Source organism: Rhinolophus ferrumequinum, chromosome 9 (assembly GCF_004115265.2).
Source record: "Rhinolophus ferrumequinum isolate MPI-CBG mRhiFer1 chromosome 9, mRhiFer1_v1.p, whole genome shotgun sequence".
In the NCBI taxonomy this organism is placed as follows: domain Eukaryota; kingdom Metazoa; phylum Chordata; class Mammalia; order Chiroptera; family Rhinolophidae; genus Rhinolophus; species Rhinolophus ferrumequinum.
The window spans coordinates 51,844,493-51,871,855 of record NC_046292.1 but is presented as its reverse complement, the minus strand read 5'-3'; the positions used below and the strand labels follow the sequence as shown (position 1 = coordinate 51,871,855).

The window sequence follows — 27,363 nt, the reverse complement described above, 5'->3', positions numbered from 1 at the left end:
AAAAAATAGTAAATACAACCTTAAATCAATAGAATTTCACAGTAGACTTTCCAAATATTTGACTTTGGGCATGTGGTAATTAAGTGTAAACCATTGCTTTGAGCGCTGTTTTCAATATACAAAAATCACTCTTGCTTAAAAAATATTCAATATACAAAAATCACTCTTGCTTTAAAAATATTCATTTAATTTAAATTCTTCAGAAAACATCAAAAATGAATTACCATTATATTGTAAACATGATCAATATAAATCTTACATGATGAAAAAAAGAACACAATCCCAAAAAGCAACACAAGTCTCACCTCCTTCAGAGGCCAATGTCTACCAAAATTAACATAGAAGATATTAACAGAATTCACCTGTCAATGACAATGGGAAAGAGAAAACTGTTTTCCACAGGGAGGATTCCTGGAAGGTTACAGTTGTGAAAATTACTGATGAGAATTTTCACTTGAAAATTCTGCAAATGTTCATTAATAGTCCATTCAGTTATTCAAAAGATTTGTTCTCTCACGAAGCAACTTCTAACAGCATTGCTGAAATATTAGGTTCAATTTGCATTTGGACGGTGCTGTAATAACAGTGCACAAGAAAAACAGGTTATTAAACCTACAGGCAAAGACGTCACCTCCCCCAAGGACTCTTCTGAATACTACCATCTTTTAAATATGCACTGAGTTCCCTGTACATTCATACACCTTGTCTATTGTAGGCAGAGAAGAGAAAAGCTTTAAGGGTTCACAGCGAGGCCACTCTTTATAAACAGAGCCCCAAGACTAAGTATGCACACACACGTGCACACACACCCATAGACACTATGATAATAAAACTTACTGCTGCCTTCAAAGCTTGATCTATATCTTCTATTAGGTCTTCTTTATCCTCTAAGCCCACAGAGAGTCGAATCAGTGTGTCACTAATCCCAAGGGCATCTCTCTGGCTCTTAGGCACTGATGCATGGGTCATGATTGCCCTGGAAAAAAGTGTGAGCAAATTTTGGATCATTATATTCTATTAGTGGAGGCATACTTCTGTCTCATAAATTGCAGTTATCTTCAGATTTTTTTCTACTCTAAATATCAGATTCCTCATACACCTATAACTTTTCACAGGCAAAAAAAAAAAATCAGTTGTGAAAACTAATCTTTTTAGTCATTATTTTAAGTGAAAACCAAGGTCTTTTATCATTTTTATACCATCAGTAAGGTATACTCAATCCAGACACTGAAGGTGCTGATCAAGCAGGAGGGAAAGACATAGCCTCCAGTGTGCGGATTTTAATACCTTGCCTGAATGAGGCCTTGGCCAGAACTCACATACCCTGTGACCAACCAGCTAGACTTACAAGAGGCTTGTTGGACCAAGAACTAGCCAGAATTCATTCCCTCTGGACCAACAAGTCAATCCAGAGCTGGACCTTCTGAGGCAGATCCACGAAAGAACCAACCCAGGATCACTAGTTCAGCCACTGTGCATTAGTAATTCCAGCACACAACCCATGTATAAACATAAAGCACCTACTATGTGTCAGGCACTATAGTAAGAAACCAAAAAGAAAGATATTTTCTTTACTGTAGATAACAAATAGAAGCTAAAGATTAAGACAATTCACAGAAACAGAATAGTCAATAGCAAATGCCAAACCAGTATGGACAATAAGGACTGCCAGATTTCAGAGGAGGAACAAATTCTGTAGGCTGAGGCCTCATGGAGGAGAGCCTTATAGTCTCACTGAGCCCTACACATACATTACCACCGACACTCATCTTTTCCCTGCAAACTACCAGCAAAATCACTGCCCAAGCTGCTTTCTCCCGGCTTACTTCAGAGCCATGGAAAGAAAAATGTCAGTCATGGTCAGAGTAAATAGATATCTTCTTGTATCACTCTAATGAAGTTTTACACACAAACATTCCTCCTTAAAAATGTTCCACCTCTTCAGGCTCTTAACTCCTTGGAAGAGAGTATATGCAGAGAAATAAGGCCTCAGAGACCAGTAGACTTGGGTATGAATCTCAGCCCCTCCACATGCTGGTTGTGTGGGCTTGTAAAACTTACCTGGCCTCACAGTCGATTTCCTTATCTGACATAACAGCGATCACTTATTGTATGCTTACCATGAGGCAGGTACTCTACTAGGTCATTTGTATGTATCAATTCATTTTTTAATGAATACAAATTGGATATAACACCTATCTCAAAAGTTTGTCACAGGGGTGGCTGGATGGCTCAGTTGGTCAGAGCGCGAGCTCTGAACAACAAGGTTGCCAGTTCAATTCCCGCATGGGATGGTGGGCTGTGCCCCCTGCAACTAAAGACTAAAAACGGCAACTGGACTTAGAGCTGAACTGAGCCCTCCACAACTAGATTGAAGGACAATGACTTGGAGCTGATGGGCGCTGGAGAAACACTGTTCCCCAATATTCCCCAATAAAATTACAAAAAAAAAACACACACAAAAAAGTTCATTTTATAGACAAAACTAAAGCTTCTAGCACTTTAGTAATAATTATATGAAAAAAAAAAGTTTGTCACGGTCATTAATGGAAGGAACATACAATCACCTGGAGTGTAGTAGGTGCCTAATAAAAAATAATAATTCATAATAGTAGATAGAATTTATTGGGCACTTAATGTAAATCAAGGCATTAGCTTAGGAATGTTTTCCCCATGTTCTCACAATAACCCTAAGAGCTGGGCACAGTGTTATCCACATTTTACAACTGAGGACACTGAAGTTGAGAGAGGATAAGTAACTTTTCGAAGGTCACAGAATTAATACATGTTTTCAGGCTGGGAGACCAATGCAGACCAGTGCAGTTGGCTCTGCTTCCTCCCTTCCTTATTTCAATGCTGCACTAGTTACAGCCGAGTTGGGAGAATGACAGAAGGGAGGGTGATGGAACAGACAAGCCCTGACCTCAATTCACGGGTCTACTGGCATCAGGGTTATGCCCTAGCTGGAACGTCTGAGAGCTAAGCAACTTTAAACCAAATCCCTAAACAAATCAGCGGTCTGTTTTTAAGAGAGTCTTAATGTAATACACATTTCATTACTATGAAAAATAAACCAATTTCATATGCTGAGTGTGCCCTCTTGTGCATCCAGACTCACTAGCAGGCATTTCCTTGAAAGACTAATGAAAACCTTCATGCGTTATCTTAATTATTTGAATCATTATTTGGACATCATATATAGATTTTTTTTAACTTTGTGATATTGCCTGACTCTCCCCAGAAATTGTAAACTACTATAAGAGGGCAGCAAATGTGCCTAAATTCTGGTAATCCCTGATGCCCCTCAAAACAATGCTTCTAGAACATAATTATTCCAGAAATGTTAATGAAAATGAAAAGACAGAACCATACCATGTACATTTATTTAGTTCAGTTGAAAATTATTAGCTAATGATGTTGATTGATCCTGGCAATAACTACAATATACAGTCATAGCAACATACCATAAAGTCAGGATATAGTTCAGGAATGCTTGGTGGGACAGGTAATCAAAACATAATAATCATTATTTTAATTATTAAGCTTATGGATGAAAAATGTTGAAGCTCAAGGTTAAGTAAGGGGTGGAACAGGTATCAGATCCAGGTCCAGACTGCTTTGACCTCCCCTCATCCCAAAGCTTCAACAGTGAAGCTGCTAACATGTTCTGGTGTAACATTTGAGTAATCAGCAAAACTTTCTGTGTCTTTGTTTCCTTGTATGTAAAATAATTCATTGGACTGCCTAATCTTAGGCTGCTTCAGAATCTAATATCCTCTGGTGCTTTGATAAATTGGTAGTGAAGGTCCAGGAAAAACAAGTTAGATTTTGGGTTTACCTTGCAAACAAAATGGAACCATTCAGGGTTGAACAGAAAGTAAACATATTTCATGGTATCTAGTTGGGCTGACCTCTGACCATCAAGGCAGGGATGTGTTTTGTCACAGACATTTCCTATCTATCTCAGGAAGCCTTGAAATCAGCCCTTTCAGTACAAAGTCCCACTGCTCTTTCAGGACAGGGTGGGATAGAACAAGCAGTGCTGGGCCAAAGCCAGAGAGCCTACCAGACAATTAATTACTGCTGGAATCTCCTTCAGGCAGAACAGGGGTTGAAGCAAAATTTAGGAGGACACTGATAAGTGGCCCCCATTAGATTTTACCAGGGTTTCCATTCTATTGAATTAGAGTTCACTCTGATTAGATAGTGCCATGCTGTTCTTATCATTAAATATCTTGAATCATTCCTGATTTTATCATACCCCTTTTCCAAATGTTCATTAAACCTGACATCGAAGTTAAAATACTAAGAAAAAATATACATATACTCACGGAAGCTCAGCAAGACTCTCGTATCCTCCCAAGCTCTCAGCCAGAGTAAATAACTATGGCAAAGAAAAGAGTAGTTTAGATGTTCCACTAAAACAAAAATACAAAAATCTAAAAATAAAGGTTTTTAAACAATGGCTCTGGGACATAGGGTAAGAAATGGTGGTGATTATGAAGAAACTGTAAATTGGGCCACAAAGTCAGAGATAAAATGAGAATAAAATCCATAATAATAATTTCATTAATTAGACATATTATGTATAAACTTTTAAAACATTAAAAGTTGATAAAGGCAAATTCTGTGTACCTCCTCTATCTTCTTAACTTAGCCCTATACTTAAGTAATACTTAACATGAGCTCTAAAACCTCAGAACTATTACATCTGAGATCTAGCTCTGTGGTTATCCTTTAAATAAAAATCTCTAAATGTCTACACACTAATGTGTTAAGATGTATCAGTTATTAGATTAATACAACCATTTAACTCCCTCCTGGGATAGAAGAAAAAAAAAGAACTCAGTTTTTGTATGTAGTGTTACAGTATCAAAAAATTTAGAAATGTTTTTTTAAATTACTCTCACAACTCTACTAAATATACACTAATCTCATTCTGATTTTAGAGGTGGACACATTTTAGTTATCAGTAGGGCTTTGACTGATCTGGCAGCATCCTATGCTTTAGACCTATAGGATTTAATTTAATATAGTATTTATTTAAGTTTTAAATAAAACTTAAGAGTCAACTACATGAGCTCAGAGTAAGCCCAGCATTGGAGTTACACAGACCTCTCTCCCAGGGCGCCAGAGCTTCCTGCCACTGTGAAATTTAGACAAAGGCCTCCCTTCCCTCCCCCAGGCAGAAGCAGCCTGGGAGGCACAGGGTTTGGAAAGCCACACCTCGGCTGGATTTCAGAGCAGCCTTTGTGTACTGTACTCACTGCACACTACTTTGAGGTTTCACCTCGTATTTCATTTGGAAAAGGGGTTTACTTTTAAATAAATGAGAAAACCAATGCACTAGAACATTCTGTCCCTCTCAAATTGATGGCAGTATCTGGAAAGTATAAGTAAATAAACATATTCAGATATCTGCTACTGCACCAAGTCATTTTCTAACCCAATGCATTTCATGATCAAAAGGTTTGTGGGTGTGATCTGCAGGTACAAAAACATTAATCTGAGTTGGGTGGAACTGAGAGAGAATGAACTGCTGTAAGAAGGACTTACCCTCTACAATTTCACAACTTATTTGAAAGTTTACCTTCAGGTTCTTGAGGAAAGTCTCAGCATGCTGAAGAGTGCCCTTAATGTAAAAGGTGACCATCCCCGGGCACCCAGTGCACTGGCGCTTTGCCAACTCATGCTGAGGATGAGAGGGCAGTCCTATAATCATGAGGCATAATAAAAGTCTTATTTTAGAGTCAAACATGTAATTTCAAAAAAAAAAAAAATCACTTTTTGTTTAAGTAAACTGCAAAGAAGCCTAAATAATGAGCTTTACACCGTGGTCACACATCTGACTACTTATTCGGGCCCCTGTCTCTATCTCTCCAGCTTCATTTTGGTCTACCTTTTCTACCCTCTCTATGCTCTAGCCACACCAGCTTTCTTTACACCAGCAGTACCATACTGTTTTTTCATCTCAGGACTTTTGCATCTGCTACCCAGGTTAAAACCTGTAGCTGTCTTACTCACCATACTAGTTCCATGAGGAAAATCCATTTCTTTTGTTGATAATTGGATCCCAGTTCCTAGTACAAACCTTAGTCCATAGTTGGCAATTAATAAATATTTGTTAAATGAATCTGAAATGCCTTGTCCGTATCCTTTTAACAAATGCGACCCATTCTTTAGGGCACAGCCCAAAACGTTTCTCCCTCTCTCTACCCAAAATATACAGCTCTTTACCTAGGGTACATACAGGGCATTTAATCTCATGTGTATTTCTGCCTTGGTTTACTGAAGTTCCTACGGCAGGGATTAGGCTTAATTCTCCTGTACACCCAAGACCACAGGGCTAGATACCTCAAAAGAGTTTAAAATAACTCTTTACTTACGATCACCACAATTTAAAAGACTGGTAAAATATCAAAGAGTAACATGTATGTCTGCTAACTCCACACGAGTGTTCCTAGATGTTGTAAGAGGTGAAGGAATTCAAAACGGAAGTAAGAGAGCTTGGGGGGGGGGGGAATTTTGGTGCGTAAGTATCAAGTCTCAAATTGATATGTATCAAGTCCCAAGCTAAATCAGATAAAAAAGAGCTAATGTAGAACAGTGGCCTGGCAAGATTATATGCCAGTCAACTTGAAAGTACAATGTTGCAATCTTGGAATAGGTATACACAAACCTTGGAGCAAAAGACCATCACAGGAACATCTAGTGCTTAAGACTAATTTCCTAACATGCAAGCATCCACTAGACTATAAGCAACACAAGACCAGAGACCACGCCCATCTTCTTCTCCCCAGGACCTACCACAGAGACTAATGCACCACATAGCAGCATTCAATAATAAATGAACAAACATAAAAAAATATACGAAAGTACCTAACTTACAAGTAAATGTTACATAAACAGGATGCTTAGAATAACCCTTAAAATCCCAAGGACATGTACTTAGAAATCAGATGAACATACCAGGAAAAACAACCTTTTCTACCAGAGGATTTGATTCCAGAAACTGAGCAACTGCCATTCCATTTTCAAAATGCTTCTGCATTCGGATTTGTAGAGTCTTCAGACCTCGATTGAAGAGGTAACAGTCAAAAGGAGACGGAACTGCTCCAATAGCTGCGAAATGAATATATCCCGGGTTAGTGTGAAGGTGGGGAGGAACTCAGAAAACTCTCTGACCCCATTTTTTCATCAGTGTCTTTGAGGGGATTCATATATCAAATCAGAAGCATGAGAATGAAGCACAAAATATGCTTAGAGAAATGGGCTTTAAAATGAAGAGGGAAAATAAATATCCTGAAAATTGTATAAACACAATAACTTCTCGAATATGAACATAAACAGTCCTTTGGATAAATCTTAATGAAATGACACAGTGCCCATAGTTTAACCTTGTTATTTCTTTGAAAGAGTATTACAACATATAGACAAAAAAATCAGTCCAGCTCCTATTATTACTGAATGTTCTACCAACATTCTATTTAGCTTTTGTCTAAAGCAGCCTAAGACTTCACAGACCTCCAGGATATGAACCTGACTCCTGCTGTCTATAAATAAAAGAAATTTATCAAGCAACAAGTTTTGGCTCCTTCCTCAGTGCCCCTTTTGTTACTTTAATATTTATTTCCTAGAATATTAAATAATTAAGAATATTTTTATTCTTAAATGTTAATATCTTATGTGTCTGTAAATTTGGAATGATTAAACAAAGTCTCTTCAAATAACCCCTATCTATACATAAGATAACTAAACAATCTAAACAGGAAATGGTGTTTAGACATCATTAAGTTTATATCTTAAGTGCTGTTTAAAATTAACCACCATTCCGGGTATAAATAGTATAAGAAAGCCAAATGTTTGGTTTTCTTTTTTAAAAAGGAAAAAAATCCATTAAGCCTTAAAACTAAAAATTCACTTGGTCTTTACCAAATTTTATAAAAATTAACATGGATTTACAAAATAACAAAACTCATCCCAGTTGTCATGTTGTAAAGCCCTGTTATGCTATAACTATATTTTTATAACCCAATTTTCGTACTTCCCTCTAAAAATCATAATTTTTTTACCTCTATTTCTCATTTCTTTCTAATAGAATGCTATCACTTCACAAGATCTAATGGAACTATAACTATTAAATGTACTCACTCTGAGAGCATAAGATAATCCAGATGTTTTAATACTTACAATTTTGCAAGAAACGGAGCCTACTATGGAGGGTCTCAGAAGTAAGAGACACAAAGCCCATTACAACATCACTGTGGCCTAAAACAAAACAAAAACCTTTACATTAAAAACAATGTATGTTTATTCTTTATTTTATAATTTCTAAAATGTTACTTTCACTTGAAAAAATCTCTAGGAAAAACCCCATAAAATTAATTTAAATATACTTTATTCAGTTTGACAGTAGCAAAAACTATACCTAAAATAATAAAATAAAAATCATATAAAAAGTAAATGCTTCTTTTTAAGCTGCAAGCGAGACAAAAGCATAACCTATTATAGTAAACTTTTATTCACTGCTCATAAATCATGAGCATAGTTTTATCTGCTATAAATGAAATTCTATATTTAATTAAAGTATAATTTTATGACTTTCTGAGTCACAGAGAAAACCTGAATAGAAGAAAAGGGACCAAAATGTCAAGCCCGAAGCTATTTTCATCTATCCATGGAAAAGAACATTCAAAGTATAGACTATGCATGCATGTCTTACCATTCATATATTTTGTTCCTGAATACATACAAATATCAGCTCCCAAAGCCAAAGGCCGCTGAAAAGAACAAATGGTTTTTCTTTTAAATAAGAAATCATTTGAAAATATGCATCATTACTTGCCTATTTGTTATTGTGAATACCATTCCTATTCTAACTTTTCAAAAATATGCACATCTTAAAATTTTCCAGGATCTCTGATGTTACCTTTCCCTTTCCTCCCTCCCATCAAATAAAAAGACAATGTATTGGACCCAGTATTCAATCGAAAGGTATATTTCTTTTTTCTTTTTTTTTTTTTTTTTTTAAAGAAATAACAAGATAAACTCAGGTCAACAGGTCTCCTGAATCTGTTTTTTCAGAGTAGTTGCTAACTGGCCCCTAAATGTATTACCTAATTACCTACAACAGAGATGTTGGCATTTTATGACTCGGTAATCACATAAAATAGTTGACATAAACATTACACAACTGTGATGTCATGTAAGACAAACTTAATCTGCTTAGATTTTTAATCATTAAAATCTGACAATATATACTGTGCTTATTCACTCGGCAGTAGGCTATGATCTTGACTCTTAAATACTCTTTTATTTACAGTAGTTCACCCAAGTGTAAATCACTTATAAAGAAATTTGTTTTTCCTTACCCAATTGTCCTGCAAATTAATCCTGTAGTCTTAAAATGTCTTTGATATAATCAACTTATTCACTAAACAATATATTATCGACATCTTTCCATTTACAGTTTCTTTATAGTGTGTGTGTTTAACCTCACTAGTTATTTAGGTTTTGGAAGGTATAAGTGTAGGGGACTATGGGACTTTTTCATTTAGAGTATTTCAAAAAATAGGATATTTTAAGTAAGGTATTGTTCGAAGCACTCTCTACATATGTGTTTGCTCATTTCCAAAGTGAGGTAGTCAAACTAGATGATGACTGAGATCTCTTTCAGGACTAACACTCTGTAAACTCTGTGGTCAAAAGAAAAACTAATAACTAACAACTGTTGATCGCATTATGTGCCAAGAACTCTGTTAAATATTTTACACAAGCCAGGGAAGCACTGTGTAAAATACTTCACCTAACCTAATAAAACCAGTACCTTTATGATTCTGATTGTACAGGTTAGGAAAAGGGACTTAGAAAAATAAAATAGATGTCTCAGATAAAAAAAAAAAAAAAAAAAAAGCCGGTAGAGCCAGGACTCAGACCCAGACTACCTGAATCCACAAGCTCTCCTCTGAAATTTTACACTGGCTTGTCTGTCCACCTTGCCTTTTGTGAAACTTACACAAGATCCAGAAAACAAAAAGGCAGGCAAGAAAGAATATATCCAGTTTTCATGAGGATAAAACAATGAGAGGACCTTCTCAGAAGATTTGCTTTGTGGAACCAATCAATACTTGTGGTTGCCTAGGAAGAAGGTGATTCTGAATAATTCAACTGGAATGAATCCAGAATGAAATGAAGCAAGTCCTGCCCCTGGCATGAGCGATGTGATGTGGGCTTCAGAAAGGTAGAAAAACTGGACCTATTTTAATGACGGTAATAGGAGAAAGAGGGCACGGCCCGGTGAGTAAGCTGGGCAGGTCCAGGCTAAAACAATGCACACCGTCTCTTTGGGAATGTACAGGATTCACTGTGACTCAGCCAGATGAATCCTACGCTGTATTAACTGGCCTGTATTAACTGCTATATGGGGTAAAGAACCCCTGGGGTAAAGAATCTAAGAGTGAAAATACCTGAGACAAATAGGCAATGTCAGGAGATTTTCATTTAGAAACAGACTGCTTTACCAGGTTTTCTGTTACAAGAAGATACAAAAAAGCAGCTAAAGATAACAGTCAGCCCTCCATATCCATGGTTTCGCACCCACAGATTCAACCAACCGCTGGTGGAAAAGATTTGAAAACTAAAAGTTATGTTGTTGTTGATGGATACTATGTAATTAGGCCTAAGATGGTTGCATCTGTACTGAACGTGTACAGACTTTTTTATCTTGTCGTTATTCCCTAAACAATACAGTATAACAACTATTTAGGAGCATTTACATTGTATTAGGTATTATAAATGATCTAGAGATGATTAAAGTATAGAGGAGGATGTGTGTAGGTTGTCTGCAAATACTATGCCATTTTATTTAAGGGACTTGAGCATCTGCAGATTTTGGTATCACCAGGTGTCTTGGAACCAAACCCCTTAGATACCAAGGGACAACTGTGTATTATAAGCGAAAGGTAAATGACCCACGAAGCTATCTGAAGGCAATTTAGCCAGGAAGTGTGTTTCAGGAAAGGAAAATAAAACATAGTAGTGCCTTTGAATTAAACAAAGGAAGGTGAAGAACATGACCATAAAAATTGCCTCAGGAGTCAGCCAGTCACATGAAGGCAGACATCTGGCCCAACTTCAGGGATCCAGAACAGAAGCATGGAAATATAAATAATTGAGCTTGTAAACATCTGCCTAATTGAAGAGCTGAAGAAAACAAGCTGGGGTTTCAGGAGCTCTACATAATAAAGGGGAATTACAAGAATGGTAATAAGAATAACCACAAGGTACGGCAGGAAGGAAAGAGCAGGGAGAAGGGAACTCCTAATAAGGAAAGGAAACCATTAGGTTACTCAGTGGAAGGAGAGGGAGAACAAGCAGGAACAAGTCAGACAATTAGTGAATTACAGAGATGCCAAGATGATCTACCAAAAGGAATGAAACAGAACAGAAAGCAAAAGAATCTGCAAAAAAGTAGTAGGAAAAAATGAAAGGAATAAAGGGCAAACGGGAAGGGGGAATGTTTGAGTGAGGGGAAAGATGTATGTAGACGGTAAGAAAAAAGACAGTCTAAAAGGAGACTATAAATACTTATAACTACAATGTGAAACATGAAATAGAAATTCATAATACAAATAAGGTAAAGATATAGAGGACTAGGCATAATCTTTGGGTGCTGAGGGAAGAGAAACTAGAAAGAAGATAAAGGAATAAATAATATGTGTGACATACATTGGGATGTCATTGAGTAAGGCTTTTCCTTTTATTTGGAAGGTTCGTCAAGTTAGAAAAAATATATATATATTATATTATATATATAAATATATATTATATTATACTTATATATATAAATTATATTATATATTATATATAAATTTATGCTATATTATAATATATATAAATATATATTATATATATATTTATATGGTGTGACTAGAAATAATATTACTAACTTGTAACCAGCACATATACATTCTAGTCCCTACTATGTGCATGGCACTGACAGATACAATCACAAAATAAGGCCACATCTTCGGAGAGTTTACACATCCTAAGAAAACCTAAAAACTTGAATTAAGACAATGTTTAAAACATACAACGTCCCATACAAGATATTAACCTAAAGAAAGGAAGGATTTGTTTACATTAAAATCACTTTCAAACTCATAAAAATCTAATCATAATTATTGACTAGACAAAGAATTATAATCGGATCCTTTCTACTATTAGTTAATGTCTTTTGAACCTAATTACAGGTGTCTATATAGTCTACAAATCAGACCCCCCAAAATTATTTCATTTACCTGGAAATATGCCGACATGAAAGTATTATCCACGACCAGAATAATGTCTCCACGTTTATGGACAGTATTTGCACAGGCTGCAATATCAACTATCTTCAAGTTAGGGTTCGTGGGAGTTTCAATCCAAACAAGCTAAAACAATTCAGGACGTAACAACAGTTTATAAAAAAAACTCCGCATAAATATACATCCCATATATTGTAACCATTTGGGAGGCTACCCTGGAGTAGCATTGATGATGAAGTTAAAAGGTTCGAATCGGAATCCTAGCCTCCATAAATTTCTGCGAGGTCATAGCTAAGTATTAGGTTGGTGTAAATGTAATCGCAGCTTTAAAGGTTAAAAATAATTACAAAAACCGCAATTACTTTTGCACCAACTTAATAACTTACCATCTATCTATATTCCTCAAATTCTTTGTCTGTACACTGGCATTGGTAATATTTACCTGAGAGACTTAGTTGTTGTAAGGATCAAATGAGATAATATACATATAAGCAGAAAAATATGAAAGTTAACTATTGCAGTTATTTTCCATAAAAAAGAGAACGTTTTCCAAAGATATATTTCAGTGTCTGGAAATTTTGTTCTCAAAGATTATATAGATTGTCTAAGGGTACATCCTAGGATTTTCATTAAAGAGAACTATCTATATAATGCCAGAAATATCCTTAATATTAAGTCAAATAATGCCAGACATACTAGAAACTATAAAATAAGTACCCAGGACTTGAAGAAGAGCATGGGTGTTAGAGTGAAGAAGTGACACACAGACAACAGAAAAGCTGGCTATAGCTCACTTAAGACACAGTATCATATTTATCTGTATATTCCTAAACCTAGCACAATTCAGGCACATAGTGGATATATGATAGTTATTAAAAAGACCAAAAAAGAGAATTCTATTTGTTAAACAAGGTGCCACTGTGTTAGTGACATTACCTACTACTTTCTTTTTAAAAGGGTTAATAGTTCCTTTTTTTTATTTTTATGGCCTACATAAATGGGCAAGAGATATGGTTTAATACTCCTCCTACTCTAGAATTTTACTGTAGAAAAGATAATGTTGTCAAAATAATGCATATTTTACAAGAATTGCATTATTTAAAGAATCTATAAAAATTATTCCTGAGTAAGAATTTATTATTCTCACTCATTTTAAAAATAATTAAAATAAAAATAAATACAAAGTAGATTTTATATGCAAAAATATATTCAATGATGAGGCAGATATTGGGGGGGAGGTAATGTATTAATTCCAGTCGGTAAAGAGCAACTACATCAAGTTCAGTTGACAAAAACTAATATACTCACAATTTGCTTTCCTGCCTTAGAAAGACTCAGACCATTTTAGTAAGTATCTTTTCTCCCAAGCAAGATAAAAAGCAAGTTTCTTTGCAAACACACCTTAGTCACTCAAAGCTGAGTGAGAAAAGATTTTCACTTTTTAGCGATCACTGTAACATAATCCTGAGTACAGTTCAAACTTCTAAATCATTAGCAAAAATTGAAAAGGGTTGACTTATAAAAGACAGTGGTCCTTTTTTCACCCATGCAGAATTTAAATGAGGTCCGAAGAAAGAATATCACATATGCCACTCACTCAGGCACTCCGGTGGCATACAAACTTCCCAGGATTCCTTGTGGCCAATTCTCTACTTCTATTATTTTGCTAAAGTATTCCTAGGACCCTTAAAAAGCCACTATAGTTAGGGTCTAGGGGCTTGGCAAAGCTTCCTTTCTGTAACCCAATTTCAGTGATGACTTCTGTTACCAATACTAGCTTGGTAATACAGTTAAGAACTGTGTGCTTTTGCTAACAAACTTTTTAAACAGTTATCATGTACTGGGTACTGCATTAAGTATTTCATGTGCCTTATTTCATTTAATTCACAAAACCACCTTTCTATAAAGCAGGTACAATTATCCCCATTTTGCAAATGAAGAAATTAAGACTTTGGTTAAATAATTTGCCCATAATCATATACCAACTATGACACAGAATTAGTCTTTGAATCTCAATCCAGAATTCATGTACCTAATCATTATACTATAATAACTCGGGGGCACCAGACCTATCTTACTCTGGTTCCTGGTTTCCAATGACTTCTAATAAAATATGTTATTCCGATTTAAATTATGGCCCCTAGTAAACAGAAATGATGAAAACAAAACATGACAAAACTAAAAACTGAGTTACCTTGGTTTCTGGTGTAATGGCTGCGTCTAGCAATTTAGTTTTGGAACAATCAACAAAAGAAATCTTTAATCCAAATTCAGCTGCCACCTGCCTGAAGTACCTGTTTGTACCTGAGGCATAAGAGAATCAGATAAAATGGAAGAACATTGTATTAAGAAATGTTCATTCCTCATAGGTATAAACAATTGTATAAGGAAGTGTCAATCACCAATAAAAATACAGTTAAGAGCAATTCTACTTTGGTTAAATAATTTGGCTATCGTGTAAAGAATATAAGGCTTGGATTTTAAACTAAGAGTTAAAGAGTCAAATAAAACACACTTGATATCCGCACCAAGTGGCATGAAGCAGAAAATACTTCTCAAAACACACAATCTCTACTTTTCAAACATTAAGTGGTATGCTCCCTGAAACATCAATATCTCTTTTTAACAATTTCTTTCTAGTACTGAAATTTAAAATAAATGAACCAATGTCAATGAAATGTTCAAAATAAAATTTCAATTTGATTATACTTTGGTAACAGAAAAGAACTGGTTATAATTCTTTGTACTTTCTCAATCTTTTTGTTCTATGGTTCTGAAGGCTTTAATAGATAAATGAGATAATGTAAATCAAACTACTTGAGTTTTACAGTGAGAAAATATAAATCATTCAACTTAGGATAATTTCTTTTATAACACTGTTCTGTATTTGATTTTTATATATGCAAATTTAAAGGGAAAACTGCTACTACTGTAATTGATAGTCAACTAAAAATAAAAAGACAAATACCCTAAGATCAAAAATATACCAGACTTTTGATGTTATGTAGACTGACCCTAGTTCATATAGGTTGAAAAATAATATAAGTGTTAAAAATTAACGGCAATTTTTAAGATTTTATGCTATATTTGCCATGAGATTTTTATAATGCATTATATAAGTAACTAACGGTTTGAGATTTCATCATTTCAATTCAACAATCATAGGGACCTAAGATAAAATACACAGCACCTTGCAAATTTCCTTGCAAATTTCTGAGGATAAAATGATTACTAAAGGTGAGTCCCTTCCTTCTAATAATGTACAGATTTAACTTTTTGTTTAGGTAAGAGATAGATAAAAATGATCATAATATTCTAGAAGTCACATTTTAATTATTTGGAATACACATGTATATTTACAAAAATTTTTGTTGTTTTGAATACAAAAATCAGTCTTGCTTAAAGGTAGGGGCAACCTGTTTTCTTTACCTTCCCTCTTGCCACTTTAAATAACTAGCATCTAAACTCTTTAGAATGGTAGTTCTTAAATTTGGATCCATGGACGGGCCTCAGGTGGTAAGATCCCTTGACCCTGAAATTAAAATAATAGACACTGAGTGTCATCTTAAGTGTACTTAAGATGGGGGAAGGGGTCTATAGCTTTCAACAGATTTTCTAAAGGTTCCCTAAAACCAAAAAGTGGGTGTGGGGGGCGGGGGAAGAGTAAAGGGGTGAGTAGAGTTAAGCTCTTTGAGAGTGACTTGGGTTACAACTCATCTTCATTGCAAGTAAAAATTTTAAATTACACCAGAACACTCTCCCTATAAACACTGTCTTTCCTAGAGTAGAATATGTCTGAAAGTTGATCAAGTCCTACGTTGTCATCCCAGCAGCTTAAATAAAATTCTTACTAAACAGTCTCTTTTATAAGCAGTTCCACAGCATGGACCTAAGAATTTACGCTCCTCCTTTACCAAGTCTGAGCCAGCACAGAGGTGTCCATTACACCATTAAAAAATAATAATGAATCAGTAATATTGGTAACATAGTTCAGGGCCTATTTTATGACCTTTAAATATCAGGTGACACAACACGAATGTGAGAGGGCACCTACCTCCATACACATCATCCATACAAATAATTTGGTCTCCCGCTTTTAAGAGATGGGTAATAGTCATAGTGGCAGCTAAACCTGAAGCAAAGGCCAAACCTAAAATAAAAACCAAACCAGAGTTAGTCCAGTAGGTTAAAAACAGGTACAGTGTTTTACTTGCATTACTTTATGTCCCTCTCTCTGCAGAAAGGAGTCATCACTGCTGAGTCATCAGAAATTCCTTGATTACATCATTACAGAATCCCCCTTTCCATTTCAAAGACAAAAATATCTTTAAAATAAAAAATATATATAATTCTGCTTTGGTTATAACCTTTCTCTGAATCAGTTCAAAGAAATAATTCTTTATACAAATCTGAGATAAAAGGCCAGTTGCCAATTCAATTACAGTTGAAAAACAGCAAACTCTAAAGAAATTTCAAACTTGAGGAACAGAACCCAGATATGATTCGTGAACTATATGGATACGCAACTGAGCAAAGAATTTAACAAAACTCAGAATCAGACCTGCCATGTGTCTGACAAATTTAATACATTTCATTATTATTTTTTTAATGTGGAATCTCTTTTAAACAAATATGATCTTGTGTTGAACAAACATAATAAAAATGAATAATAAAAAAATAACTGGCATTGCGCATATTAAATACTCTAAAAGAAAATCTCCTGACAAAATATCAATAGATCACCTTGATGATAAAAATCACCGATGGCTAGCAGAAGGGATAATCCAATTAACTTGAAAAATGAAGTTATTGTAAAATCTTCTCAGAAAAATTTAGATTAGGATTACAATTCTCTACAAAGCAAATCTGTGGTCCAACAATGAATTCATTCAGAAGGCTAAACTTCAAAAAACAGTTTAAGGAGGCCGGCCCGGTGGCTCAGGTGGTTAGAGCTCCCTGCTCCTAACTCCGAAAGCTGCCAGTTCGATTCCCAAATGGACCAGTGGACTCTCAACAACAAGGTTGCCAGTTCAATTCCTCAAGTCCCGCAAGGCTGGTGGGCAGCGCCCCCTGCAACTAAGATTGAACACAGCACCTTGAGCTGAGCTGAGCTGCAGCTGAGCTCCTGGATGGTTCAGTTGGTTGGAGTGCGTTCTCTCAACCACAAGGTTGCCGGTTCGACTCCCGCAAGGGATGGTGGGCTGCGCCCCCTCCAACTACTAGCTAGCAACGGCAACTGGACCTGGAGCTGAGCTGCACCCTCCACAACTAAGATTGAAAGGACAACAACTTGACTTGGAAAAAAGTCCTGGAAGTACACTGTTCCCCAATAAAGTCCTGTTCCCCTTCCCCAATAAAACCTTTAACAAACAAACAAACAAAAAAAAAAAGCACAAAGATGATTTAACAGCAATCCATTCCCTTAATGAAAAAAAAAGGAAAAAAACCACAGGATTCAATAAATTAATTCCTAATCTCTGAGAGCACATTATCGATAGTGCCTGCCTATTGCAAAAATACCTTGCTGTTACTCTTAGGCACAAATTATCAGGTAACTGAACCTTAGGTTGTGTAATAAAACTTAGTTAATTTTTACCTATTTAGACTGACAGCTTCAGATAAAGAGTGCATTTATTTACATAAATACCAAATGGAAACTTCTGTCGTTTTGCCTCTATTCATATTTATTTTTACCTAATAATTATATACATATGTATAATCTACCAGCTGTGGGACCTCGGGCAAATAATTTAATGTCTTAGTGAAATAAGAGTTTTGAACTAAGCAATCCTTATTTCATTCCAATTTTACATTCTGTGCCTCTATGATTTTCTCTATACATACGAGGTTGACAATTAAGTTTGCAAACTTGCTACTGTGTGCTTACATTGACAGCCCTGTACAAACAGCTCAGTAAGATTTCATAACCTTGGTATATCAGTGTTTCACAGCTGTGTTCGTGTTGAAGTGTGGCGGTGTCTTGCTGAGTGGCGTTCATTATTGTTGTTGCATGTTTTTGTGTGCCATTGCGAGAATGTCTGAGCTTGAGTTAGAGCAATGAACAAACTTTAAATTTCTTGTTAAACTTGGCAAGAGTGGAAGTGAAATCAGGGACATGTTAGTCCAAGTTTATGAGAATAATGCCATGAAGAAAATGGCAGTGTACAAATAGATTAAACGATTTTCTGAGGGGAGAGAATGCATCACTGATGAAGAGAGGTCAAGGCAGCCAGCAATGAGCACAACTGACAAAATCATTGCAAAAATTCGTCATATTGTGCATCAAAATCGTCGGCTGACTGTGAGAAGCATAGCAGACCAAGTAAACATCGAAAGAGAAACAGTTAGGAAAATCTTAACTGAAAATCTTGGCATGAGAAAGGTGTGTGCAAAAATGGTCCTGAAGGAGCTCATCAATGAACAAAAGCAAAGGAGAGCCAAAGTTTGCCAAGACCTTTTGGAAAGGCAAGACAATATTTAGGGTCCTGTAATCACTTGTGATGAAACTTGGGTGTACCACTACGACCCTGAAACAAAGCATCAAAGTGCACAATGGAAGGAAGTAAGCCAATTCTCCAGGACCCAAAAAATTCTGTCAGTCCAAATCAATAGTCAGAACAATGTTGCTGACCTTTTTTGATATCAGAGAGATTATTCATTATGAATTTGTACGAACTGGACAGTTAACCAAGTTTACTATTTGGAAGTGCTGAAAAGTCTGTGCGAAAAAGTTAGATGAAAACGACCTGAACGTTTTGTCAACAATTCATGGCTCTTGCATCACAACAATGCACCAGCTCACACGGCACTGTCTGGGAGGTAGTTTTTAGCCAGTAAACAAATAACTGTATTGGAACATCCTCCCTACTCACCTGATTTGGCCCCCAGTGACTTGTTTCTTTACCCAAAGATAAAGGAAATATTGAAAGGAAGACATTTTGATGACATTCAGGACATCAAGGGTAATAAGATGACAGTTCTGATGGCCATTCCAGGAAAGAGTTCCAAAATTGCTTTGAAGGGTGGACTAGGTGCTGGCATCAGTGCATAGCTTCCCAAGGGGAGTACTTTGAAAGTGACCATAGTGATATTCAGCAATGAGGTGTGTAGCACTTTTTCTAAGATGAGTTCGTGAACTTAATTGTCAGACCTCGTAGAAGAATAGATTCCAGACTTCACAAACTTTGAAATGGAAATCACTTACTGTATTTAGCCCCATCCAGAGCTGCCACTGCTTTTTCCAAGCAATTCCTGGTGGGGTTTCCAGAACGGCTATACTCAAAACCCTGAAGGAAAGAAGTCAGAGTTCATCCCAAGAGATCTAAATTTATTGCCAGAGTCCTGCGATGGAGAATTTCACAACTATGGGTTCCTCCTACCATAATAATTTTTTTGTTATTTACATATGACGTCTTGCCATTAGAAGAAGAAGTGTTGTAGCTATAGTGGCGTGGAAGGGCTCTGAAGTCAGCCAAAATGGATTACAATTCTGTATCTGACACTTAAGAGTTACAGGTCAACAGTTAAGTTACTTAACATCTCCTGATCAATCTCAATTTCTGCCTATGGGAATAAAATACAGATATCTAGCTCATAAAACTGAGATTAAAATGAGATAATGTACAATAAATCTTCTCCATGGTGCCTGGCACATGCTAACTACCAGAGAAATGGTTGTTTTTATTACTAGCATTATCATGTTAGACTTTTACCCATTTATCTGGGGACATCAGGAAAAGGGAATCACCTCAGCAGACAGAGTAAACCTAATTCTAAACTGTATTTCATTTCCTAAAGAATAAGTGATGCAAGTTCTCTTTAGCATCCAAGAGGAAGTTATGAACAGGTCCTACAAATGCTCAAGGATCAGATCTTGGATCTATAAAAGTGACTCAAAAAACAGAGAGTAATTCTTGGTAAAGCAGTTCCACATAATACTTTTCTGACATTTGCATTATGTTCCTTTTATGCGTGTGGCACCATACTAGCTATATTCATCCAGTCATTTTATTTAATCCTCATGATCTGCTTAGAGGAAAGTGAAGCCAAATATTACAGTGAGTGTCAGAGTCAGAATTCAAACCCAGGTTTTAAACATTGACGAAAAATCCTATAATTTTCTCCCCCTGCCTTCTTATAGCACATAACAAAACACAACCACTCTTTACACCTTTGTTTCTGATTCAGGAGCTGCCAGTTGCTAATAATACATATTTTTAAGTTTTGTTTTGTTCGTTTCCTTGTTTTTGAGAAACTTAGTAGACATTTTACAGGGCTCCAGATATTCTAGTCCCCTCCCCCCACCCTCACCCCCTTGATGTGACCTGCAATTGTACTCACTAGACAGAAAAAGAGCTCGGATTCATGCGGCTACTGCCACACTAAGGTACTCCATGTTTCCATAAATATTCACTTCAGAGATTTAACTTCATGGGGGGAAAAGAAGTGTATTTCAGAGGCAAATTTCCACTCTCTTGCCTATTCAATAGCTTTCCTAATGGAACTGGATAATTAGATGCTTCTCAAATTCTATTTAGTTTTCTGACTTTTTAAAGGTATTAAGTAAGAGGAGTTTGTGGATTTTACCATCCCTGCTGCTCTCTGAAAACATCTGTTAACATCATAGCTAAATGGTTAACTTTTGTAATAAGTACTGAAGCTTGGGCTGCCACACATTCACAAAACCCTACATCAGGAATAAACTGCATGCTTGGAAGACAGGCTGTATACAGATATTGATTCCAAAATACAATAGTAGCTAGAAGTATCCTAAACCAGTTGTAGAAATACCCTTTGAACTCTACCTCACAGAACAAAGGTCAAGTCTAAAAGAATTTTCCTCAGCTTAATATAACATCACACACACTAAAAAGATTTTTGAAGTATAAGCAGGTTTTAGACATACAAAGTTCATTTAACTAATTTTTTTCTGAACCTCAGCAACTTTTAAGTATTCCAAGATCCATTAAGTATGCTACCAAAAGGGAAAAAGCTATATGATTAACAAAAAGGGCTCTCTCATAAGTCTTACATGTCATGTATCTATGACTCTGGGTCAGTTCCTTTTCTGTAAAAAGTGTACAATACCTATCCTGCCCTCTGACCTGGTTGTTGTGAGGATCGAATGAAAAAAGTGTGAAGTGAACACCATGAAATACCAAACTACTGAGCAATTATAATGTAATTATAATGTAATTCCATTATAATTGTAATTACGGAAGGAAGCAATTATAATGTAAAATACAGCTTAATATACACAGCAACAACTTCTGTGGTGGATGTATTATTAACCCCACTTACACAGGATCAACCTGGGCTTGAACAGGTTAAGTAATTTTGCTCAAGGTCACCCAGCTCAGAAGAGGTGGTGTAAGAATTCAAATGTAGGCCCTCTGACTACATAATCTGTGCTACTAATCACTAAACCATACTGCTTAAATGATGCAATGGGTTAGATTATTGCTAGCATTACTGGAATACGGCACAGTGTGTAGCCTAATGCCTAAAAGTGGGGGTCTAGAGCAGGGCTGAATTCCAGCTCCACCGCTTACTAGCCCTGTGACCTTTGGCTACTTACTTATCCCTAATTCTCAGTTTTTTTTCCATGAGAAAAATGAGAACCTTATTCATACTAGGGTTGTTGTCAGGATCATCTGAGACAATACATGTACTACACATGATATAATACATGTAAGTATCTATCTAGCACATAGTAGGTACTCAGTAACTACAACTGAATACAGGTATTGGAAATGATCTTGATTCCAGATGAGTTATAAAATCCTAAGTTTTCTAAGCTGACCCATTATAGCTTTATTATACCTTTAGGCTGTTAAAAGTAATTCAAGAAGTTATGACTCTTAGTTTTTAACTGCAAATTTGCCAAAATCACATGAATTTCAGTGCAAATCTAGATGGTAAATTGGACGAAGTGTTCCTTCTAGTCCTGCTTATCAGAATATGATCACTGATCCATCCAATTCAAAGCTTTACTGCAAGGAGGATTACAGGTGTAGTAAACATTCTTTTGGGCTGCCTTCCTGATGTATAAGCCATCTTATAAATTTCTTGGGTGCCTGTTTAATTTGTAAGCCGTCTCTGTTCCTGCCCAACCCTGGACCGCCCCAGGTATACCCAGCTCACCGAGTGCCGGCCCGGAGCCCCTTGCTTGAATGTGGTGGACAGTGAGATGGGAGGCACTACAGCCCTGGAGGTCCATTGCTCTGGTTCCTGGCCCACGTGGATGGCCTGCGTGGCGAAATGTTGGAAGCTGGGCAGGAAACCGTGTGGGGAGACTTCTTTTTTCTGCATGCTGAGCTGCGAAGGAAGAAGAGAGGAAAAGGGCGATAAAGATAAAACTAGGAAACCGGTGCGTGAGGGCTTGAAAGAGACACAGAAGAGTCAGGCGGAAGGAAGCTAAAGGAACGCCGGATGGCCAGCAGCAAGCACACAAAAGCCGGAGTCCGCGACTCGGGCTGAGACTCTATTAGCAGACTGGGGGGAGTTGCGTTCACCGCGGGGCGGAGCCAGCATGACCCAATGAGCGAAAAATCCCGACGCGGCTTCTGCTCCTCATTGGCTGACAGTGGAGGCGTTGCCCGGAGCGTCACCAGGACTGTCTTTCACGGTGCAGACAGTGCCCGAAAGCCGAAGACCGTATTTCCACGTGGGGTGGTTGTTGGTTCCTGCAGTCGAAATTCCCGAATCCCGGCCCTGGGTAAGCTGCCGTGCTGGTTCCTGGGAGCCCCTCGGGCCGGGAGAGGTGCGGAAAGGTTCTCGGGAGAGGTGCGGAAAGGTGGGCTTGGTATTGAAACCAAGTAACTTGTAGACCACACAAATAGCCTCCTTTCATTGTAGCCTGTGCCTCTCCCCTCCCCCTCCTACCCTTTGTCCTGAGGGTGGTGCTGACAGATGCTAGCGATAAAGTGGACATTCCTTACCAAAACCGTTGCCCAACCTGCGAAATTTGCAGCTTGGATTCTCATTAACCGAGGGCCGCCTGCCTTTGAAGGTACACGGAACTTCGCAATGACTCAGTACTTGGGCTATGATTGAAACAGGAGTGAGGGTCATATTTTTCTTAATAGCAAGCTACTATAGTGAGGATCTCCAAGAACTCTGGCAGCCTCCTAAGAGCTACTCAAATTTGAGCTTTTTTTGAAGCATTGTTATTTAAGTTTGAAACATCCAGAGAAACTCTCCCTGATGAAAAAGGTAGTGTGGCTTTGAAAATCTTATTGGAGCTTCAAATATTTGCCAAAAAATGCCTTCATTGCTACACAATTGATAGCAACATTCTTGTAGGAAAAAGAAAACCGTCCCCTGTCACTATTTACCACTCACCAGCACCCACAGCCCAACTCTCACAAGGATCACTCCTTTAAAACAAACAACAAAAATCTTCCGTGTTTTCCTGAAAGTAAGACCTAGCCGGACAATCAGCTCTAATGTGTCTTTTGGAGCAAAAATCAATATAAGACCTGGTATTATGTTATACTATGTTATATTATATTACATTATGTAAGACCAAGTCTTATAGTAAAATAAGCAAGTTATTTCAAAAAAAATTTTAAATGAATAAAAGATACTTTAAATATAAGAAATGATATATAGTTTGAAGTGTGTGCTAATTTTTCATGTAAGTTAGCTCATAAACAACAAAACAGGATTATCATAACACTGACAAATTGTTAATTCCTCTTGGGAATAGGATTCAGCATGGGTGTAAAACATTAGAAGTAATGGGAAACTTCTCACTTTTTACATTTCTTTACTGTCTAATCCTCATATAACACAAAGTACATTATTACTTTTATAACACATACTTTGAATAATAATAATATTGTAATAATAAACACTATGAAAATAGCATTGTACTTCTTACATACACTATGCACAAAGACCTCTACTTCTCTCGTTAAAGTCAGGCTGTGGGTGAAAATATTATGACTGAATAGCAAAAAGAGCAAAGTAAGGACCTGAGAGGGTTGTTCATGTAATGTGTTGTTACTGTTAAGCATAAATGTAGGCAATGATTTTGTTTTACCTCAAAGGAAAAAATTTTGCTTTTCCTTAGGGTTTTGCCAGTGAAATTATGAGATGGGAATTTGGGGCACAGGAGAAGAAGACTTTACAACACAAGCCCTTACTTTGTGGGCTTTGTAGATCACTACAGTGGGCCGAAGCCCTCTAGATACCATTTATGATACCTAATTTTCTTGCCCAGGAGGACAATTTTTACAAATAACAAAAAGAAACTGAATCTGGTTTTGATATGACATAATTGACAGTGTCGACCATAAAACAAAAGTTGTCTAGGTATTCCTTCACCAAAAAGAATTTACATGGGAAAAAGAATAGCACTCCTGTACATGCAGTCATGGCAAGTCTCCTGGAGGTTCTGATCCGACAAAGATGGAGGCAGTACTTTATAGAGGTGGAGAGGCAGTGAAGGGGAGGGGCTGTTACAACCGTAGAGCTATGTTGTAACGTAGAGTTCTTGTGGGGCTCTCAGGATAACCAGGGTCTAAGAGCTCCTCCCGTGGGCCTCTCAGTTCCTGTCTAGGTTAAGGTCTCTGTAATAAATTTTAACAAAAGTGATATCTTTTGGAAATAAAAGTGTAAATACTGTTGATGGAATTATTAAATTTAATATCAAGAGAGACACTGGGGAGTACGTTTCTAGCACAATTTGCTTTGTGTTAGTGATGAGATGCAAAAAAGATACGTGACATGCTTATGCTAACACATACAGTGTGTAATCTGAGAATAGAACAGAGTTTCAGACATTCAGGATGAGTAAGTAACCCAGAAATCATTAGGGTGCATTCCACAATGATATAAAAGGAGCCAAAGATGACTGAAAAATATGATGAAATACTGACGTGGGCATTTTTTGAGTTTTGGAGCCAGAATGGTTGAATTTGAAGCTACACCTACTATCTCTGTGACCTTGAGGATTCAATTTACTGAACCTCTGTAAGTCTCATTTCCTCTTCTGTAAAGTGAGGAAAATAGTAATACTTGACAGTTTTCAAAAATAGGTCCATAGAAGCTTATGACAGGCCAGGGAAAGGGTAGGGAGCAAGTAGACTGAGTGGGTAGCACTTAGATCAGAATGCTACTTTTTGATATGTTTGATAGTTAATATCTTTGCAGAGGTATATTATACATAGGTCATTTGGCCCAGTTGAGAAAGTGGGTGACATCTTTTTGCACAACTCATAAACCACCACAGAGATAAGATAATAAGAGTGATAGGTGACTTGAACAAAGGTGTGCAGAAATCTTGTTCATTTGGTAATACAGCAATTAAAAATCTTTTGACTTTCTTGCTGATAGTTTTATATCATAGAGAAACACAAAGTAATTCTCCATGTTTGGGACTGTCTGTCTCACTTCAGAGCAGTTATCCTCCCTGGTGGCCAGCGGCACACCTCCACATATTTTCAAACATAGAACGACCAACCCCAGTGAAAAACCATAACTAGAGGAACAAAGGGACTGCTTGAATTTAGTCTTACCAGCAAGGAGAATAGATTGGTAACGGACACATATGGAGAACTTTGGGAAAAATGATCTTATTATCTTGAAGATTGTAGTGTCCAGAAAAAAAAAGCCAGACATGTAGGACATAGTACTTACTAGACGAAGCCTCTCCAAACTGTGCCTTTAGGAATGTCTGTAGAAAACAAATTGTTGTGTGGCCAAAAATATTTGGGAAATACCATATACTTAATCAGCCATATTTAGTCTCATAATGCCTACTATTAGCATAATAAAGGGTCGGAGAAGTCTTAGAATTAGAAACCAGTATGAAATATTTTGAAAGGAAAGACTTCTCCATGCCCTTATTAATATTCTCTCTTCCTATGGCTCATCTCCCATTTCTACTATAACAGTTTTCTCTTAACAACAATTTAAAAAGGGCTTCTCTGGACAGGTTTTAAAATATTTAAGAAAAAATATAAAATAATTCTAGTGTAGGAGAAGATAGGTCAAGAAAATGGTAGAATAATTATAACTTTTAAGCTTTTTTTTTTTTTTTTTTTTTTTAAACGGGAAAGAAAGGCAGTACTTTGAGATTCTCTCCTGATCCCTCAAACCAATCAGAAATTCCTTTGGATGCCTGTGGTTGGTCAGTTTCTTCACTGAATTGTCACTGTAGCTATTGTAAGCTTTCGCCACTCTCTTTCAAATTCCTATCTCAAGACTCTCTTTTTTTTCTTTTCTTTCTTTCTTTTTTTTTTTTTAATTTAAGTTTATTGGGGTTACAATGATCAGTAAAGTTACATAGGTTTCAAGTGTACAATTCTGTAATATATCACCTATATACGTATTATGTTGTGTGTTCACCACCCAGAATCAGTTTTACTTCCATCACCATATATTTGATGCCATAAGGGAAAAGGGGGGTGGCAGATGAGGGTAAACAGAACTCTCTTTCCTCCTTCTCTTCTTGACACCTTCACTGGCAACTTAGGTGAGAACTCAGTTAATTTTCCCTTTTGTCCCCCCAACTTTTCTCCATCTCTTCATTGTCTTTTATCTGAAAGTCACACTCTTACCATAATAATAACTATATCAACTTTTGTTGATGCCTACTTATTCTAAGGGCTCTATAAAATTATTTTCTAATCTGAAGAGTAATTGCAGAGGATAGAAATTATCTCAATTTTATAAGTGAATAATCTGAAATTCAAAGAATTTATGCAACTTGCGCCAGTCACAGAGTCAATGAATGTAGACTGTAAACTCCAGACCCCATCCGCTACCTCCTCCTTCTGCTACATTTTTATTATGTCCCTCCATTCAACTCCTTCCCTTCAGAATACAACTGTGCCAAGCCCCTCCTTAAAAAAAAAAAAAAAAAAAAAAATCCCTTCAAGACTTCATCTCTCTCTAACAACAACCCTAATTTTCTTAATATTTTCACAATCAATGTACCTTTTAAATGTATTCCCTCTTCTTCATGTCCCTTGCTGCATCCTTGATCAGGTGCTACTGTGTGCTCCAGTCTGTTTCCTTTTCAGTTCACCTTGCACGTGACAGCCAGAAT

The 27,363-nt window shown here is 36.7% G+C and overlaps 1 protein-coding gene across 3 annotated transcripts; it reads right to left on the bottom strand.

The window, feature by feature from the left end:
• Nucleotides 1–27,363, bottom strand: CTH (cystathionine gamma-lyase). 3 transcript variants are annotated; one of them, XM_033115314.1, is made up of 13 exons: nt 27,252–27,363; nt 22,449–22,622; nt 19,510–19,591; nt 16,360–16,455; nt 14,500–14,609; nt 12,300–12,431; nt 8,723–8,780; nt 8,191–8,268; nt 6,970–7,122; nt 5,591–5,712; nt 4,332–4,384; nt 838–976; nt 1–574 (listed from the first exon to the last, which is right to left on the bottom strand). In XM_033115314.1, the coding sequence occupies exons 2-13, from the start codon at nt 22,614–22,616 to the stop codon at nt 554–556; spliced, it is 1,212 nt and encodes a 403-aa protein (XP_032971205.1). In that variant the 5' UTR covers nt 22,617–22,622; nt 27,252–27,363; the 3' UTR covers nt 1–553. The 3 variants fall into 3 exon arrangements, with proteins under 3 accessions (XP_032971205.1, XP_032971207.1, XP_032971206.1); XM_033115316.1 differs by lacking the exon at nt 19,510–19,591; XM_033115315.1 differs by lacking the exons at nt 19,510–19,591; nt 27,252–27,363 and adding an exon at nt 22,820–22,853.

Excerpts from the sequence above, each read along its gene's own strand:
- CTH (XM_033115314.1), bottom strand. The coding sequence starts at position 22,616 with ATGCAGAAAAAAGAAGTCTCCCCACACGGTTTCCTGCCCAGCTTCCAA. Across the intron at positions 12,432-14,499 it reads CCATTACACCAGAAACCAAG|CTTGTTTGGATTGAAACTCC; the intron begins GTAACTCAGTTT and ends GAATTGTTTTAG. Across the intron at positions 8,269-8,722 it reads AGGAACAAAATATATGAATG|GCCACAGTGATGTTGTAATG; the intron begins GTAAGACATGCA and ends GTTTTGTTTTAG.